The 17,944-nt window shown below is 41.9% G+C and overlaps 1 protein-coding gene across 14 annotated transcripts in view; it reads left to right on the top strand.

The window, feature by feature from the left end:
- Positions 1 to 17,944, top strand: part of AMBRA1 (autophagy and beclin 1 regulator 1) — a 178,167-nt gene that overhangs the window by 71,028 nt on the left and 89,195 nt on the right. For all 14 annotated transcript variants that reach the window (XM_067037108.1, XM_067037109.1, XM_059068381.2 and 11 more), the window contains 2 exons: positions 8,950 to 9,030; positions 9,809 to 9,909. In XM_067037108.1, the coding sequence (XP_066893209.1) occupies positions 8,950 to 9,030; positions 9,809 to 9,909 (182 nt within the window). The remainder of the gene's footprint in view (positions 1 to 8,949; positions 9,031 to 9,808; positions 9,910 to 17,944) is intronic.

Genomic DNA, 17,944 nt, shown 5'->3' with positions numbered 1-17,944 from the left:
AGAGAGACTGTTCTTCCGCTGGGTTTCCTCACCTTCACAGCACAGCATGGTCTTGCCTTTGCCACCCCACTCTGCCCTCTTCACTGTCCTTCCCTTTGCTAAGTCATAGATCATTTTGCCATTCTCTAGCTTGTCCCATCCAGGTGTATAGGGGCCTCAGAAAACAAAAGGGAGACATTACACAGATCCCATCTTTTTTGGTTCTCTTTCATCATCCATTGAATGAAAGGTATCAGCTATCATATTTTTCATGTATACTAATTTATAACACACAACATTTGTAGTATATATAAATATACTAATATATATATATCTTTTAAAATCTTGTTTACTCCTTATAATAACCCAATGAGATAGTTGTTCATTTCATTGTGTTTTTTAAAATAAGGATACAGAGGTTTGACCAAAGTCAGACACGTCGAAGATTAGAGATCAGGAGCAAGCATGTTTAGTGTCTGACTTTCGTGTCCTGCAGATTTAAAAACCTTTAAAAATGATGTACAACCATATTTGAGCCCTTGCTCCATGAGCTTGCTGTGGAACAAGACTATCTCGATTTATCGCTAGGGAAGATAGGTTTGAAGGTTGGTCAACATCAGGTTAAACTTTCTATTCTTTTGTGGTCTGGATTAATGACCATCTTCCCAGGCAGGCATCTTCTCCTGTCATTTGTCTCTGTCTGCGGCAAGGATTGAGACTGCAGGGTCCCTGTGTTTATCAAAATGCACAAACAGGACATCCAGAAACCTGCTTTCAGGAGGTCTGTCCTGAAGCCCTCAGCATCTGTCTTTGCATAAAGATGTTCACAAGCAGGGTAAAGGTGTGGCTGCCCTTGACCCTGCTGTCTGCCTCCTTCTGAGCTCAGACCACCTGCTAGAATGTAGACGGCAAATAAGCATAAGGACAACTCACATTTTTATTATCACCATCCCTTTGGAAAGAGGGAGGGAGGCTTTTATGAAGCCCAGGTTGAGTGCTGTGTTGCCGTAGTTTCTAAGGCCTGCAGAAGAGGTGCTACCTGTGACTTTATGACTATTGTTCAAGCTACCCTCGCCCCCTCTCCTCATTTTATCTGTTATTCTAAATGTAATTATAATCCTGGAATCATCTCCAGTTCATCTTCTTGCCTCTTTTTTACCTGCTTTGCCTTCCAAGGCAAGGATACCCTGAGCTAATAACAGTCAGAACTGGAGAAGCTTCAGATTAGATCAGTCACAAATATCTCCAACACTATGTAATTATATTCAACTTCTTTTTTTAAAAAAATTATTTATTTGGCTGCATCAGGTCTTAGTTGCGGCACATGGGATCTTTCTTTGCAGTGCGCAGTGTCTTTGTTGCAGCACTCAGGCTTTTCTCTAGTTGTGGTGCGTGGGCTCTTAGAGTGCGTGGGCTTGGCAGTTGCAGTGCGTGGGCTCTCTCATTGTGGTGCGTGGGCTCCAGAGCGCACGGGCCTAGTTGCCCCACAGCATGTGGGATCTTAGTTCCCCGACCAGGGATCGAACCCGTGTTCCCTGCATTGGAAGGCAGATTCTCAACCACTGGACCACCAGGGAAGTCTCTCAACTTCTTAAAAATTGTTGCCAGCACAGAGAGAACAAGTCCTTCATTCACAGTTGTGACACCGGTCTGTACTTGGGGAAAACATCTCAGTTGAGAATTCTAGTCTTTCAGCCTAGTCTTTCAGATGAAGTGTCTTGAAGTCATTTACATTTATTTTATTAACTCTCCTAATTTATCTCGTTGTATTTGAGTTTCTTTTCCCCAGAAATCCATATTGTGACCAAATATGCAAAAGCCGTTTCATTGTGAAATGAATGACAGTCATTTCTGGTTGCCCAAGATGGGTTCTGGTTCCTTAATTTGGCATGATATGTTGTAGCAGTACCACATACACATGTGCGGAGGAGCCTCAACCAGAAGGCTTTCACGGTCCCCTTGCTAGACACCTTCTAGCAAGGAAGTCATTAAAAGGTCTTCTTGGTATATAATGTAGCTGAGGACAGTTCCGAAGGCTGTCACTCAGTTCTGCCATCTGATTGGGTGTGGCATAGAAGTTACTCACCTTTATAGTTCAGAATTTAATATTCTTCATCTGCCCTTTTGCCACTACTGAAATTTAATTGAGTCACACAAAGAAAATATGTTAGAAACCTGATGATGTTACTCTTATCTGTCTATAGGTGAAATCCTGACAGCTTTGTGAGACTCATATACTTGTGTCAAGTTCTCATGGCTAGAAATTCCATGGCTAGAAGCCACATGTCCTTGGTAGTATTTGCCCCTGCTCTCTCTTCTGTGCCCCAAATTTCCAGGACTCCTATGGGAGTCAGTGACTACTAATAACAGATATGTTACTTATAGCCGAGAAAGGGAAGGACAGATCTTCAGAGCAAGAAGTCATGAACTTCATTCTGAAATGGGGTTGCCTTTGTCTCTTCCTTTGACTTTACAGACCATAATCTCTTTGATATTAGAAGTGCAAGAGAAACTATAAGGGAACACGCTGTAAAGTGACTATTCTCTTTACAGACTGGAACCTGCCAAAGCAGTCAAGGATCAGGCAACCAGCTACAGTTACTGAGTGGTGGTATTGTATAGAAGTAGTTCTTAAAGTGAGATGAGATAAGAAACCATTCACTTCCTTTTTAACGGAGTTTTAAATAATTTCATTTAATTGATGTTTGTGGTGGTTGATTGTTTTTTACAGCGTGGGTTTATAAAAGAGAAAGTCTTAAAATAGGACTTTTCTCCAGATATACTTAGAAGAAAGGCAAATGCATAGTCATAGAAACATGAAACAGCATGGAGCATGTCAGGAATTCCCTTGTTGACAAGTATGGTCAGGTTGTAAAGTCCAAGATACAGCAGGAGATGAGCCCTGAGAGTTAGAGTGGCACCAGATCTTGGGGAGTCTTGTGTGCCTTGCAAAGGAGGAGGACTTTACCCTGCAGGTAAGAGGGAGTCACTGAAGAGTTTTAAGCTATGGAATAACATGATCAGATTTTTACACAATATCTTATAAGATAGACTGTAATAAGGTACCCCTAAAGTACAGGACAGCATTGTATGAAGGGAGAGAGTACCTGGGGAGATGTGAGAAGGCTTCATGGGTTTCAGCTAGGTGTGAAGACCCCATAGGACTTTGACGAATTGACGTGGAGGATGGAAGTAGGGAAGGAGATTCTAGACAGAGGAGTAGCTTAAGCAAAAGCCCAGACACAGAAGATTTACAGGGTTTGTTCGGAGACCCTGCATACATCTGTGGTTAGAGCAATGGAGTATTTGTACTTTGAGCGAGAAGATCGGAAAGACGTGGACTGTGGAGGGCCTGGAGTGCCTGGCTGAGAAGCTTTGACCTTGTTTTTGTCCAGGGACAGCCATTATTCAACATGTGTTTTAGGCAGTGAATTCTGACAGTGGTTGTTAGGCAGGTGGCAAGTATATGGATGCAGGAAAACCAGTTGGAAAACAGTGGGCAAAATACATACGTGAACATATGAGGACTGAATGTTAAGTATGGGACACAAGAGGCCTTGGTGTTTTATAAGAGTGGGACCTGTTTGTGAATGTTGCTGGGGAGATGAGCTCTGTGAGAGCTCAGCTGCCTCACTTCCTACTTCTCCAAATAAAACGTTGCCGGAGTCCTTTTTTACTCTTACTGGAACTGATTTTGAACTAAGTTTGTAAAGTAGCAAGTGACTCCCAGAACAGCTGTGATTGGAGCTGGGATCTCTTGTTAGTGCCCACTGGTCCCCAGAGCCTGACAACTATTGTCTAGGGAATAGCCCTGCATTCCAGTTTTGGCCGAGCCTGTGATATGACATTTGATCTTTGGCAAGTCCCTCTCTTACCCTAGGCCTCAATGTCTGACCTTGTAAAATCAGATTAGATAATCTCTGAAGTTTATTTTAGCCCTAAAGCTCTGGGCTCTTTGTTGGAGCTAACTAACTATCTTAGAAGGATTTCCCTTGTACTCAGCAGAGGTAGAATAATGAGAAGTTTCAGAAAAGTGGAGAGACTTCCTGAGGATTAGGAATAGGATATCTGGTACCTGTGGAGCCCCAATATATTTATAAAATATATGCCTACCTGAATTCCAGGTCTTTCCTGAGGATTTTGAGCCTATTGCTTAGAAATATATAATATTGCTTGGCAACTTTAAAATTAGTATTCTTTCTGGGCAACTAAAATACATACAAATATTTATTATGAGGAATGCTAGGAGAAGAAAAAGAAAATGGAATATATCTGGATTTAAAGAATTAAACAGCTGTGAGGGAAGAGGGGGAAAGGAGGATAACTATCACTTAGAGATATATATTTATTTTTTAACATAAAATGCACAATAGGAATATGGATTTGCATAATACATGCAGATGAAATTAAAGGTAGAACAAGAAAGGAGAGGACTTCCCTGGTGGCACAGTGGTTAAGAATCCGCCTGCCAATGCAGGGGACATGGGTTCAAGCCCTGGTCCGGGAAGATCCCACGTGCCGCGGAGCAACTAAGCCCGTGCACCACAGCTACTGAGCCTGCGCTCTAGAGCCCGCGAGCCACAACTACTGAGCCTGCGTACCATAACTACTGAAGCCTGTGTGCCTAGAGCCCGTGCTCCTCAACAAGAGAAGCCACGGCAATGAGAAGCCCGCGCATGACAACAAAGAGTAGCCCCCGCTCTCTGCAGCTAGAGAAAGCCCGCATGCAGCAACCAAGACCCAACGCAGCCAAACAAACAAATTTTAAAAAAAGAAAAAGAAAAGAAAAAGAAAGGAGAGGAATTTGTAAGTGTTAATTATGTGTTATATTACTATTCCTTGGAGAAAAATTAAGGCTCTGAAGTTCCAAGAGACCTATGCTATTAGGTAGCCCATATGAATGATATCAGCTGGGCATGTGCCTTCCTCCCAGAAATCTAGCCCTGACATGTGTGCACAGTCCTTCGAAGTAGAGTCTAGAGCCTTACTAATAGCACCTGAGTAAAGAAAGGACTTGGCCAAGATCACTGTGCCATCCAAGGACAGGAACACCAGCTAGGCCTTCTATTGTCTGGAGATTGAGTAGAAACCGAAGAGCACAGGGAAACAAGTATTTTTTTAATGGTCTAATTTTCAGCACAGTCAACTGTGTATTGTCAAGAAGACAATGGCCTTTTGAGCTTTGTGCTGCCAGAGCTTCATTTACAAAGGCCCAAGTCAGAGCCATTTGTCACTGAGTAGTAATGGCAGCCTGACTGTCTGGTTAGGACTCAGACAGCAGTCTGTAGGTGTATTTTACATTCCTTTAAGTTACAGCCTCTCTCTGAGGCAATTAATCCCAGGCACTTAGCAAGAGTAGCTGCCGTGTTTCTCCCTTGTTCCATAGATGCATTTTCTTGTATTTGGCACTTGTCTTGGATGCTTGTTTGAAGGGTGTTTTTTCCTTACAAAATCTTTTATGAGAGAGTCTTATTTTTTCCCCCTCTCCTTCCCAAATAGCCTTCTGAGAGTTAATCAGAGATGCACAGAGTTCAGCAACTGGGAAGGCCATTAATAACTCAGCCAGCTTGTATCCTGCTGGCTTTAAGGCAGCTTCTGGCTGATGAAGTTGATGAGGATTTCTCTGGTGTTTCCCTGAAAAGTATTCTGGTGAGAAAGAGTCCTCTAGTGATAGAGGAGTGGTACCAGCGTGCTTGCATACTCTGGTCTTCACTGTTTTTTTGTTTGTTTGTTTGTTTGTTTTAAGTACCCCCCTTGGAAAGGGCATGGGCTATGTTATGTTAGGCCCAGTATTTAGCACCTTCCATTATTCGTAAGGTAAACTGTCTCCCTGGGTCTGCCTTTCTCCCACTGTGCATCTGGCACGCATCTTCTCAACTTTAGTCTCTGCCTAAATTTGCCTTCTTCATCTCGTGGAAGCTCGCTCCATGTTGGTCTTGTATCAGCACTGAAGTGAGTGTCAGAGTCTGTGTAGTTTTCTAAATTGAACATTATTTTCAGTACTTTTAATTTCTTTGCCCTTTTCTTGAAACTCTTAACCACTCTTCCTCTCTCCTCACTTCTACCTCGACCCCACCCTTGCAGATTCCCTTTGCATTGAAGTTTGTTTCCCCATCTCAGCTCCTTATTTTGAATTTTCCCTTCTTTCTAGACTATAGAAGCTAGAGTCATTAGTAGCTCTTTTCACCTCTAATTTATTTAGAGCCATGTTTTTAGTCAGGGATTTTTGTGTGCCAGCATTAAAACCTGGGGCTTTTGCCCTCTACTTGCTTAACTTGTCCTGTGGTTGGACATTCTAGCCTTTGCCACCTTACCCATTCATGTTTTAAGTATTTCCTTGTCAGGAAATGTTTGAGCTGATCTAGGCTATTTTCTCCTAGATGCCTGTGTTTTTTTCTCCCATAGGCAGCATCTCATTTGCGTGTTCACCACATTTCACATTTTACTAGTTGTTCTGTGTACAGTTCTGTCATTTCTCCTTCTTTGCTAGTGTGCTCAACACTTTCAATTTGAAGTCTTTTCTACATTTATTGAGATGCTGTTTAACTCCTACTTCCCCATCATTAGTCAAGATGTTAAGCTGAGGACCAGCAGATACATCTCCACTCACTCAGTATTATTGCCTCTTTTGCGGTGCCTAATGTAACCATCAGTCTGAGACTGCTTGTATCTGAGCTGGCTGATTTTCATATATATATATATATATTTTTTTTTTTTTTAATTTATATATATCTTCCAGTAATCTCTAAATAACATAAAGCCATTATCTCTGACCATGTTTTTCCCTTCCTCCTCCCTTTTTTTTTTTAAGACGGAAGGAGAAATTGAATCAGAAAGAAGTTAATTGTTTTTAGGTTTTAATAACAATTAAAAGAGGCTTGTGAAATATGTCATAGGAGCCAAATTTTCTCCCAGCCCTGGCATTTGTCCATTTTTCTAAGTTATCTTCATATGTCCTTTCACTCAGCTCTGTGTCATGTTTGATTCTGGTAACTGCTGATCAGAACTGTCTCCTGCACACCCCTCTCCTTCCCTGCTCTTCAACTCTGCTAATGCCAGATAGAGTACTGTTTATTGTCCAGAGAGCGAGGGCTCTTTGGCCCTTGTTCAGAAGTAAATTGTCAGCTCCACAACGTGGTTCTGGGAAGAACAGCTCTTTCTTAGCTGTAGAATAAAGTAATTGGATTTGTCCCATGATGCTTCTTTCTATAACTTAATTTTCAACCTTTTTGAGGCTTAGGACCCTTGCCCCCCACCCCACCTTAGGACCCTTCTTAACTTCAATATGTGTTCTAACTTCTCTCATGATGATTAGTTGTACTTTTAGTGCCCATCTGTAAGTAAAATATACTGTTATGAAAAGCTGTCATGAATTCACTTGTACTTTTAACCGAGTTGATACTTTGATCACAACTTGAATCTACATATACTTGAAAAGTAATAATATACTAATTTGGGAGCTGTCTTATTTGTTTGATATTCAGCTACTCCTTATAGTAATTTGTGGGTTCCCCAGAGCTGCAGTCTGCTGGTCAGGAACTTCTGATCTCGTTGTTCTTTATAATCCCCTTTTCCCTTTCCATATGGTCTTATCTCTCTTTCCTTGCCTCTCCCTTCATCTGTAGAGTTTCAAGTCAAAGGAATATGATACGTTAAAGAAAACAGTAATATGCTTTCTCTTCTGGGAAAAGAAAAACCAAGTACTGACTTTTAATGGATCAGCTTCCAATATCCCTGATATTGATTTGTCTCTAAATGCTCAGCATCCAGTTCCTCCAAGATATAAAAACCTTCCTAGGCTTTCATTTCTGGTTTGTAAGGGTCCCAGTAATACACTTGAAAGCCAAAGTGTTGTCTTAACTTTGGTTACAGTGCCAATTTGAAGATTATCTCATTAAGTTGAAGATAATCCAAAGGAAGAATTCAGAAAATACCCCAAATCAAGCTCTCAAGAGCTTCATTTATTTTGTGGAGTTGGTTAAGAAGCTAATTAACTGCTCTATCCAGCCAGTGCCCTTTGGCTTCTTGTTCCTTTGATGCATTGGAAACTAAGCCACGTGAAGTTTCTGTCTTCTCTTGTAGGAAGCAGTGAAGTGTAGTGGAAAGAGCAAGGGCTTCAGAGTCAGATGGATCTTCCTTGAATCTTGTCTCAACCACTTACTAGTTGTGTGACCTTGGGCATTTGCTTCTCTGGTCCTTAGTTTCCTTATCTGTAAAACAGATCTAATGAGACTTAATGGGAAACTCGAAAGATTAAATGGGGTAACATATTAATAACCGTTGTGTTAGGACTTAGTAGATATTTAATAAATGGTGTTTATTATCATTACTTTAACAAACCATAAAGAAAACACTAGACTTTTTTCTTTTTAATCAAATGACCGAGCTTAGGATTGCATTGTCTAATAATCTTCATCATTGTTAATTTTTCAGTCTTTAAAAGAAAGGACTGCCTAGTCTTTTTCTTGTGTTGTTTTTCTTTCACATATCCATGATTTTTCCACACCAAGGACCTAAACAGTTTTAAAGATAACCATTTGTTGAATGAACTTGATGGGAGAATTCTTCTTCCTTCAAGATCCCCTGAAGCCAAAGTTTCTCTATCTTTCAATCTAGAAAAAGACATAGCTATATATATATCTCCATATATACATATCCATTCTAAATCCCTTTAGAAGATCTAAACTTGGCTTCAATTTCAGATGCTGCAGAGTTCAGAGACCACATTATTTCAAGAAAAATCATCCTTCTTACTGAACTTTAGTAAATGCTCATAAATATTTTAATTGAGGTACTCCAGAAATGCAGTATATTAATGTGCCACCCAAATTAGTAAGCAACCGGATGACTGATTTCTCTGGGACCTTCACCTAAGTGTAGGAATTTAGTTTGCGGGATGTCTGTCTTTTGGGCTGGTGTCTGTTTCTGCTTTAGTGACTCTCTTAGGTGTAGTCTTTTTGTTTTCTCCAGGGACAATGGTGACAGATCCAGGCACCGAGCTCCACGAAATGCCCGGATGTCTGCACCTTCACTTGGACGCTTTGTCCCAAGGTAAGAACTGGATAGTCAACTTTTATGAGAGACTTTTCTGAGGGAGACTTTATGAGAGCCTGGGATTTTTAAACCTACTTTCTGGTCTGGATTGTCCATATCTGGAATTATTTCCTAGTGAGCCTACAGTCCAGCCCTCCACCTAAAGACTTGACAGGAAATGATTAACCACAATGAAAAGACATAGAAAAATGGCATTGGGAGCATCCTGTTCAAGAATAGAAGCCCCAGGAAACTTTAGAAGAAAGATTGGAAGAAGATACAAATGTGTGAAAGGAATTTTACTCTGCTCTAGGTTTCTGTGGATTCCTAGGCTTAGTGGATCCCTTATCTTTTTTTTTTTTTTTTTTTTGTGGTACATGGGCCTCTCACTGCTGTGGCCTCTCCGGCTGCGGAGCACAGGCTCTGGACGCACTGGCTCGGCGGCCATGGCTCATGGGCCCAGCCTCTCCGTGGCACATGGGATCCTCCCAGACTGGGGCACGAACCCGTGTCCCCTGCATCCACAGGCAGACTCTCAACCACTGCGCCACCAGGGAAGCCTGATCCCTTATCTTTGATTGTTGAGGGTTGGTAGATAGTATATCTCCTTTGTTTTAAGGCAGTCTATAGTAGGCTTTTAACGCGTGATTCCTTCATATAGGTGTTTTTTAAAATTAATTTTTATTGGAGTGTAGTTGCTTTACATTGTTGTATTAGTTTCTGCTGTACAGCAAAATGAATCAGCTATGCATATACATATATCCCCTCTTTTTTGGATTTCCTTCCCATCTTATAGGCGTTTCTTGCTGCCTGAGTACTTGCCTTATGCTGGGATTTTTCATGAACGTGGACAGCCTGGTTTGGCTACTCACTCTTCTGTTAACAGGGTCCTGGCAGGTAAGGAGTTGTTTCTTTGGATTTTGAAAATTTAAAGGGGGAGGGAGCCGGGTAAAGCTTTCCCCTCCTTTACCTATGTTGATGTGATGGCATCTTGGCATCTGGTTGAAAACTCTTTTTTAAGGTCTTGTACTTGGTTCCTTACTTCAGGGCAGGAAACTACAGATTGAGGAAAGCTGCTTCTTTTGCCCATTCCCACTTCCTTCAGACATCTCTTTTTAAATTAATTAATTAATTAATCTGTTTTTGGCTGTATTGGGTCTTTGTTGCTGCACACGGGCTTTTCTCCAGTTGCAGCGAGCGGGGGCTACTCTTTGTTGCGGTGTGTGGGCTTCTCATTGTGGTGGCTTCTCTTTGTTGCGGAGCATGGGCTCTAGGCGCACGGGCTTCAGTAGTTGTGGCATGTGGGCTCAGTAGTTGTGTGTGGGCTTAGTTGCTGCACGGCATGTGGGATCTTCCCGGGCCAGGGGTCGAACCCATGTCCCCTGCATTGGCAGGTGGATTCTTATCCACTTCACCACCAGGGAGGTCCCCAGACATCTTTTTAAAATTTATTTAAACCATTTGTTTCTTAATCCAGCAGATAGACTTTTTAAACTGAATGATAAAGGTGCCTTGCTCATGTTTTATTGTTGAGGTACCCATGAGCCAGATCCTGTGATTTAATTAGGAGCTGAAAGCACACCTCTCCAACCCTTTGCTGGTGCCAGCACATGGAGTTTCCAGGTCCTGTGGAATCTTCAGAGGAAGGAGGAGGAGAGGGACCCGTGGAGCTGGGTTAGAAATTCCCACAGAATAGAAAATGGACTGGACAAGCCCAGCCGAGGCACTTTTATGGTGACTGAATAACTTAGTGACCAGTGTTTTGGGGCTAATATGCGTGATGTGACTGCACTGAGACCCAGTGTCTGCTGCTGCTTCTGGGCAGTCTCTAGAGAAGGAAACAAGGCAGAATCTATTTTTTTTCTGACAAAGGTTTTTCTCTTTTCCCCCCTCCCCCCCACCTCCACTGCCAACTTGTAAATTTATGTATGTGAAGGCATTAAAAACTATAAAAATCAAGCCACATTTTGGTGTTTTTTTTTTTTTTTTTTTGTTATATGTGGGCCTCTCACTGTTGTGGCCTCTCCCGTTGCGAAGCACAGGCTCCGGACGCGCAGGCTCAGCGGCCATGGCTCACGGGCCCAGCCACTCCGCGGCATGTGGGATCTTCCCGGACCGGGGCACGAACCCGTGTTCCCTGCATCGGCAGGCGGATTCTCAACCACTGTGCCACCAGGGAAGCCCTTGGTGTATTTTTAAAAAAATAAATTATTTAATATTTTTGGCTGCGCTGGGTCTTCATTGCTGTGCGCAGGCTTTCTCTAGTTGCAGCGAGCAAGGGCTACTCTTCGTTGCGGTGCGCGGGCTTCAGTAGTTGTGGCACGTGGGCTCAGTAGTTGTGGCTCGTGGGCTGTAGAGCGCAGGCTCAGTAGTTGTGGTGCACGGGCTTAGTTGCTCCACAGCATGTGGGATCTTCAGGGATTGAACCTGTGTCCCCTGCATTGTCAGGCGGATTCTTAACCACTGTGCCACCAGGAAAGTCTCTTGGTGTATCTTTAATAAGCATTTTTATTTTAAAAATTCAAATGACATTACGTTTTGGAAAATCTGGGCCACGTGATGGTTAAAGGTAGAGAGGGATTGGTGTGAGGCAGTAGCACTGTCGGGCTGGGGGAATGTGATTTCTGACCAAGCTGTTGTGGCAGCTGGTAGGCCATGGGACCTGGCTTCCTTTAAGTAGCAGTATCCTTGACCCAGTGTCAAGGCCTAGAAACCCCAGAAACCTCAATGGTTTCTCTCTACTGGACACCAGGGCTTCATAGGCCCAGGCTTGGTGGGGGAGTAGACTGCACCATGGTGTCCTGACAACCTTGACTGAGGAGGGCCCTAGTCGGTAAACAGACCCCATGGCTCTGTGCCTCTCCTTGCTTGGCGCTTCTGTGTGGCTTGGCTAATGGCACGTGGAAGCTCCTCAATGGCAGATAATCGCTTGCTGCCAGACAGTACTACAGAGTTCTTCTCCACCCTTCTTTGTTCCAGACATCTGCCTCTACCACCCAACACAGCAGCTCCCTGCTCCTCTACTGCTGGGAAGTCTCTATTTCCTTTGCATTTAGTTTTTTTGGAACAGCTGTATGTTGTTTTTCTCTCCTTTGATCTAATAACTCTTTACCTCCATTTTTTCTTCCCTACTTTATGCCCAGAGGTCTGACCCCAAATATCCCAGTTTCACTTATGGATACCTTTCCAGCAGGCAGTTTACAAACATGAAATCTCCTGAGAAAAGTTCTCTAACAAAAGATGTAGAATGCCTTGAGAGGAAGGAAATCTAGGTTCTCAAGAAGCTCATTCTTGAATTAGATTAGTGGATGGTTTCCATTCACATTTAAACTCATTTCTCCCATTTTCTCAAGATGCATGTTGCAGAGTATCCACTGGTCTTTTCTTCTTTTTTCATATTTTTTAAATTGAAGTATACTTGATTTACAATGTTGTGTTAATTCCTGCTGTACAGCACAGTGACTCAGTTATACACATATATACTTTCTTTTTTATATTATTTTTCATTATGGTTTGTCCCAGGATATTGACTATAGTTCCCTGTGCTATACAGTAGGACCTTGTTGTTTATCCATTCCGTATGTAATAGTTTCCATCTACCCCACTGGTCTTTTCCTAAATGCCCTCATCATTTGTAGACATTTGGATGTCCCTCCAGATTCTGTTGACAGTTTTCTGTTACTTTTTTTCTTCTCTTGAGAAAATTCCAATGATAATAATAACAGCAACAAAAAAAAGCTTAACATTCATTGAGCATTTGCTGTATGCTAGGGAGTGTTTTAAGTGCTCTTCCTAGTCATATTTCATTTCATTCTCACAGTAATCCTATGAGATGGGTGCTATTATCTAACAGTGGTGGGAACTGAAGTCCAGAAGGCTAACTTGCCCAGAGTGATGCAGCTAGAAGTAGAGGAGCCAGAAGTGAACCAGGCAGTGGGACTTCTGTTTCCTAGTCTGCCTGCCTCCCCACAGCTATTTTAAGGACAGAGCATCAAAATAGCATTCTTCTTCTAGGTCCTTAATCTAGAAGAGGGAAAGAGGTCCCAGGGAACTTGGCTGATCTTCAGGGGTTTTCTTATTTGTTCTAATTCCTCTTTTTTTTTTTTTTTTTTTTTTTTTTTTGCGGTACGCGGGCTCCTCACTGTTGTGGCCTCTCCCGTTGCGGAGCACAGGCTCCGGATGTGCAGGCTCAGCGGCCATGGCTCACGGGTCCAGCTGCTCCGCGGCATGTGGGATCTTCCCGGACCAGGGCATGAACTTGTGTCCCCTGCATCAGCAGGAGGACTCTCAACCACTGCGCCACCAGGGAAGCTCCTAATTCCTCTATTTTAAGTGGTTTCTAGACATAGCTTTTTGTGACACAGTAGTGCTTGCTAAGGAAAATCTTATTATATAACAGACCTTTCCCCAAGCCTTCATCCTGGACACAGAAGTTTTGCTTTTTATTAAACTTATTTGTGATCATGTAATAGAGAGAGCTGCTGTAATAATGGCTTTTGAAGTGAAGACAAATTAGTGTTTTAGCTGTAAGCACTCCCAATTTTCCTGGAAAGGCACTTTCTCTTGTATGATTGGAATGAAGTTGTGATGGTCTCAGAACAATTAGATTCAGTTGACATTTGTTCCGCAACTGTGTGCCAGGCACTGTTGTAGCATACCAGAATGAATAAGACAGACAAGATCCCTGCTCTTCTGTAGCTCAAAGTTTAGGTGGTTGGCTGTACCTCAGTCTTGCTGTTTGGTTCTTAGCTCCAAACATAAGGCAGAACCCTTTGTATGATGAATGTCTTTTTGTAGGGGTGAAGAAATTTGGCAGACCTGGAGGAACAAAGTATATACGCACCTGCAGTTTTAGGAGGCATTACCAGTGGCAAATGAGTTTTCAATGGACCCTAGCCAAAGCCATTCAGAATCATCAACAAAAATGGATTTGCAAAAAATTAAGATCCATTCTGCCCACTTCCTCCCACAAGAGCCTGAAAGCAGTAAGATAAAACAGAAGCTGCTACAGAGAAGTGTTTTGATAGTCCTGTTAATCTTCATCTCTTCCGCCTTATCTTGTTGTCTTCTCCACAATTCTGTGGGTTCCTGGTGGCCTCCAGTCACCCATCAACCCACACCAGGCCCCTTCTTCAACAACACAAATTCTGAACCTGTACTTAAAGAGGTATAACTACATTTAAAGCTACTGCAACTTTACCGGTATATTTTTGGGGAAACACGCAAAAGTCTGGGGCGCTCCCCCTGCTGACTTTTTAGCAGACAGCTCTAGCTCTGTGTAGTAATAGCAATCTATAAGAGAGAAGGAAATGAAGTTAGTGACTGCCTACTATGGGCCAGGTACAGTCCAAAGTGCTTTCCCATACATTATGACAACCCTATGAAGTAGATGGTGTGTTTCCATTCTGTAGGGAAGAAAGCTGAGGTTCAGAGAAGTTATATTACTTGCCCAATATAATGCAGTGAGAGGCAGACCTGGAACTTTAAACCAGGTCTGCCTGACTCATAATAACTCTCTTCTGCCTTCTGTGCCATGTTTTGCCTGAGTTCAAGTAGGGAGTATCTGCCGAAAGGTTCTTAAGCCTATAATATTTTTCTGCATGCTTGAGACCTCATATAAGTGAAATGAGAAGCCCTGGCATTTGACTTCTTCCTGGTAATTACTGGAAGAAAAATGCTGAGGGATAGGGACCTGGGTAATGTAGGGTATTAGTTATCTGTTCTGTCTAATCTTTTTGACTTTCATCCTAATGAGCATCTGCTCCCAGCAGATGTGGTCTTGTTGGATTTAATTTAGTATTTTTATTAAAATCAATGGGAAGTGTCAGGATTTTTTTGCTTCTAGCTACAGGTCATTGGGGCCTGGTTGAGTGTCATGGGCTTTGTGCCCAGTCATCCTAATTTCTCTTAGGATTTCTTCTTTGAGCCATTACTTTAGGAGTGTGTTCTTCAATTTTTACAAATTTCCTTCTGTTGTTGCTTTCTTCTTTAATTTTACTGTAGTCTAAGAACATACTTTGTATGATTTCATTTACTGTAAATTTATTGAAACTTGCTTTATGGCTTAGCATATGGTCTGTTCTGGAGAATGTTACCTGTGTGCATGGCAAGATTGTATATTCTTTTGTCGCTGTGTGGAGGGTTCTGTAGATGCCAGGGAGATCTACTTGGTTGATAGTGTTATTCAAGTTTTGTATACCCTTGCTGACTTTCTGTCAGGTTGTTCTACCCATCATTAAGAATGGAGTATTGAAATTTCTAATATTATTCCTGAATTGTATATTTCTCCCTTCAGTTTTGTCAGTTTTTGCGTCATATATTTTGGGACTTTGTTGTTAGGTACATATATGTTTGTAATTGTTTTGCCTCCCTGATGAATCAACTTTTTTGTTATAAAATGTTCCTCTATCTCATGTAATATTGTCTTTTTTTTTTCAGATATAGATGATGGTACAATATTATATAAGTTTCAGGTGTACAACATAGTGATTCACAATTTTTAAAGGTTATATTCTCTAGTAATATTGTCTTTAAGTCTAGTTTTTCTTATATCAATGTAGCTACTCCAGCTCTTTTATGGATGTAGATTGTGTAATATATCTTTTCCCATTCTTTTACTTTCAGCATATTTATATATCAGAATATAAAGTGTGTCTCCTATAGAAAGCATATAGTTGTTTTTTATCTAGTCTGAAAATCTCTGCTGTTTGATTAGATTGTTTAGTCCATTCACATTTAACGCTATTTATATAGTTAGATTTTTGCCTGCCATTTTGCTGTTTGTTTTCTGTATTTCTAATGTGTGTGGGTTTTTTTTTGTTTTTTTTTTTTGCGGTATGTGGACCTCTCACTGTTGTGGCCTCTCCTGTTGTCTGGAGCACAGGCTCCGGATGCGCAGGCTCAGCGGCCATGGCTCACGGGCCCAGCCGCTCTGCGGCATGTGGGATCTTCCTGCACTGGGGCACGAATCCGTGTCCCCTTCATCGGCAGGCCGACTCTCAACCACTGCACCACCAGGGAAGCCCTCTAATGTCTTTTAAAATTACTGTTTCTCCTTTACTAACTTCTTTTTTAAAATTAATTAATTAATTTGTTTTTATTTTTGGCTCTGTTGGGTCTTCATTGCTGTGCGCGAGCATTCTCTAGTTGCAGCAAGCAGGGGCTACTCTGTTGTGGTGCACAGGCTTCTCATTGCAGTGGCTTGTCTTGTTGAGGAGCACGGGCTCTAGGCACACAGGCTTCAGTAGTTGTGGCATGTGGGCTCAGTAGTTGTGGTTTCTGGGCTCTTGAGCGCAGGCTCAGTAGTTGTGGCGCATGGGCTTAGTTGCTCCGTGACATGTGGGATCTTCCCAGGCCAGGGCTCGAACCTGTGTCCCTTGCATTGGCAGTCAGATTCTTAACCACTGTGCCACCAGGGAAGCCCCTACTGACTTCTTTTGTATTAAGTGGATAGCTTCTAATGTGCTATTTTAATTCCTTTCTTGATTTTAAACTGTACTTTTTATCAGGATCTACTTCAGACTTATAGAGACTTGATTCTGGTAAGATACAGAAACTTTGTTCCATTATAGCTACATTATCATACCCCTCCTTTGTGCTATTATTGCTATACATATTATATCTGTATATATTACAAACCCAGTGATACAGTGTTATAATTTATTGCTTGATGTAATCTCATATCCCTGGCATCCTTCTGTTTGTTGCCTGTTGTGAATAAATACCGCTTTTGCAAGAATTTACTTTTTTTTTTCTTGTTAACTTTATTTTTGGTTGTCTTTTGCCCCTCTCCTCTTTTTTAAAAGCACTGGTTCTCTTTCTTAGATATTCCCCACTTTTCTGGTATCTTAGGGAATTACTCTCAGGAGGCCTGTCTAATCTAGTTTGGCCAACTAGGTGGACATCTGGGTTCTTGGGCTTGCTGACATTTAAGAATTAGTCTAATTTCTCAATTTAATTTCATAGTTGTTTAATAAAACAGATGGTTTAATTACTTATACCAGATCTTCATTTCAATTGGCAAATCTAGGAAAGATGAAAAGTAGTGAATACAGTTGAAGGCCATCATGGTATACTTACATGAGTATGAACAGAAATGAATGATAATTCTGGTTGGACCCTTTATCTCCTTGGCTGGACCCTTCTCCATGTTCTTTACCTCTCCAGTATCCAGTTGCCAGGCTAATAAAGTAATTGGCACATTCCAGCTCAACATCAATTAAGGTAACTGTTTATAAACCCCAGATAAATGGACAGTTAGTGGTGGTGGTACTAGCTAGGACCTCTTTAATAATTAACCCAATTACCTTTCATTCTGCTCCAGTGATGAAAGTAAAGGCGATAAGGGGCTGGCTTGGTTGCCTGGGAAACAGAGAAATAAACGCAGCTCCTTCCAGAGAACCCGGCTTTCACAGATGCCTTACACAGCATCCAGGGCCTTTTACTGATTTGATTTCCACCAATCACTGGAGCATCCATGCTCTCTCTACCCCAGCCCTTTGCTGCATCTCCTTATTCCACTAGTGAGAAGTATGCTTGTCGAGAACCTAGGTTCTGGTTTCTAAGCTGAATTATCTGTGCTCCTTCAGGCTTTTCTAGAGGAAAATATTGGGCCTTGTCAGCGAACTTTTCTGTTCCTTTTATAATGTGTGACTAAGTTTTTCTGTGCCTCCATCTCTCTCTACCCTAGGAAATTTCCTCTTGATCTTTCCCCACTGATGATTTACACCTGTGCTCTTTCTGTACTGTCACTTTGAGATGTACATAGAATTTCTAAATGCTTAGCATTTTCCAGAGCTCTTTGGGTCTTTTTTTTTTTTTAATTTATTTATTTTATTTTTGGCTGTGTTGGGTCTTTGTTGTGGTACAGTGGCTTCTCTTGTTGAGGAGCACGGGCTCTAGGTGTGCGCACTTCAGTAGTCGTGGCGCGTGG

This window comes from Kogia breviceps, chromosome 7 (assembly GCF_026419965.1).
Source record: "Kogia breviceps isolate mKogBre1 chromosome 7, mKogBre1 haplotype 1, whole genome shotgun sequence".
NCBI lineage: Eukaryota > Metazoa > Chordata > Mammalia > Artiodactyla > Physeteridae > Kogia > Kogia breviceps.
The sequence above is the reverse complement of the archived record's forward strand: the minus strand, read 5'-3'. Positions and strand labels throughout refer to the sequence as shown.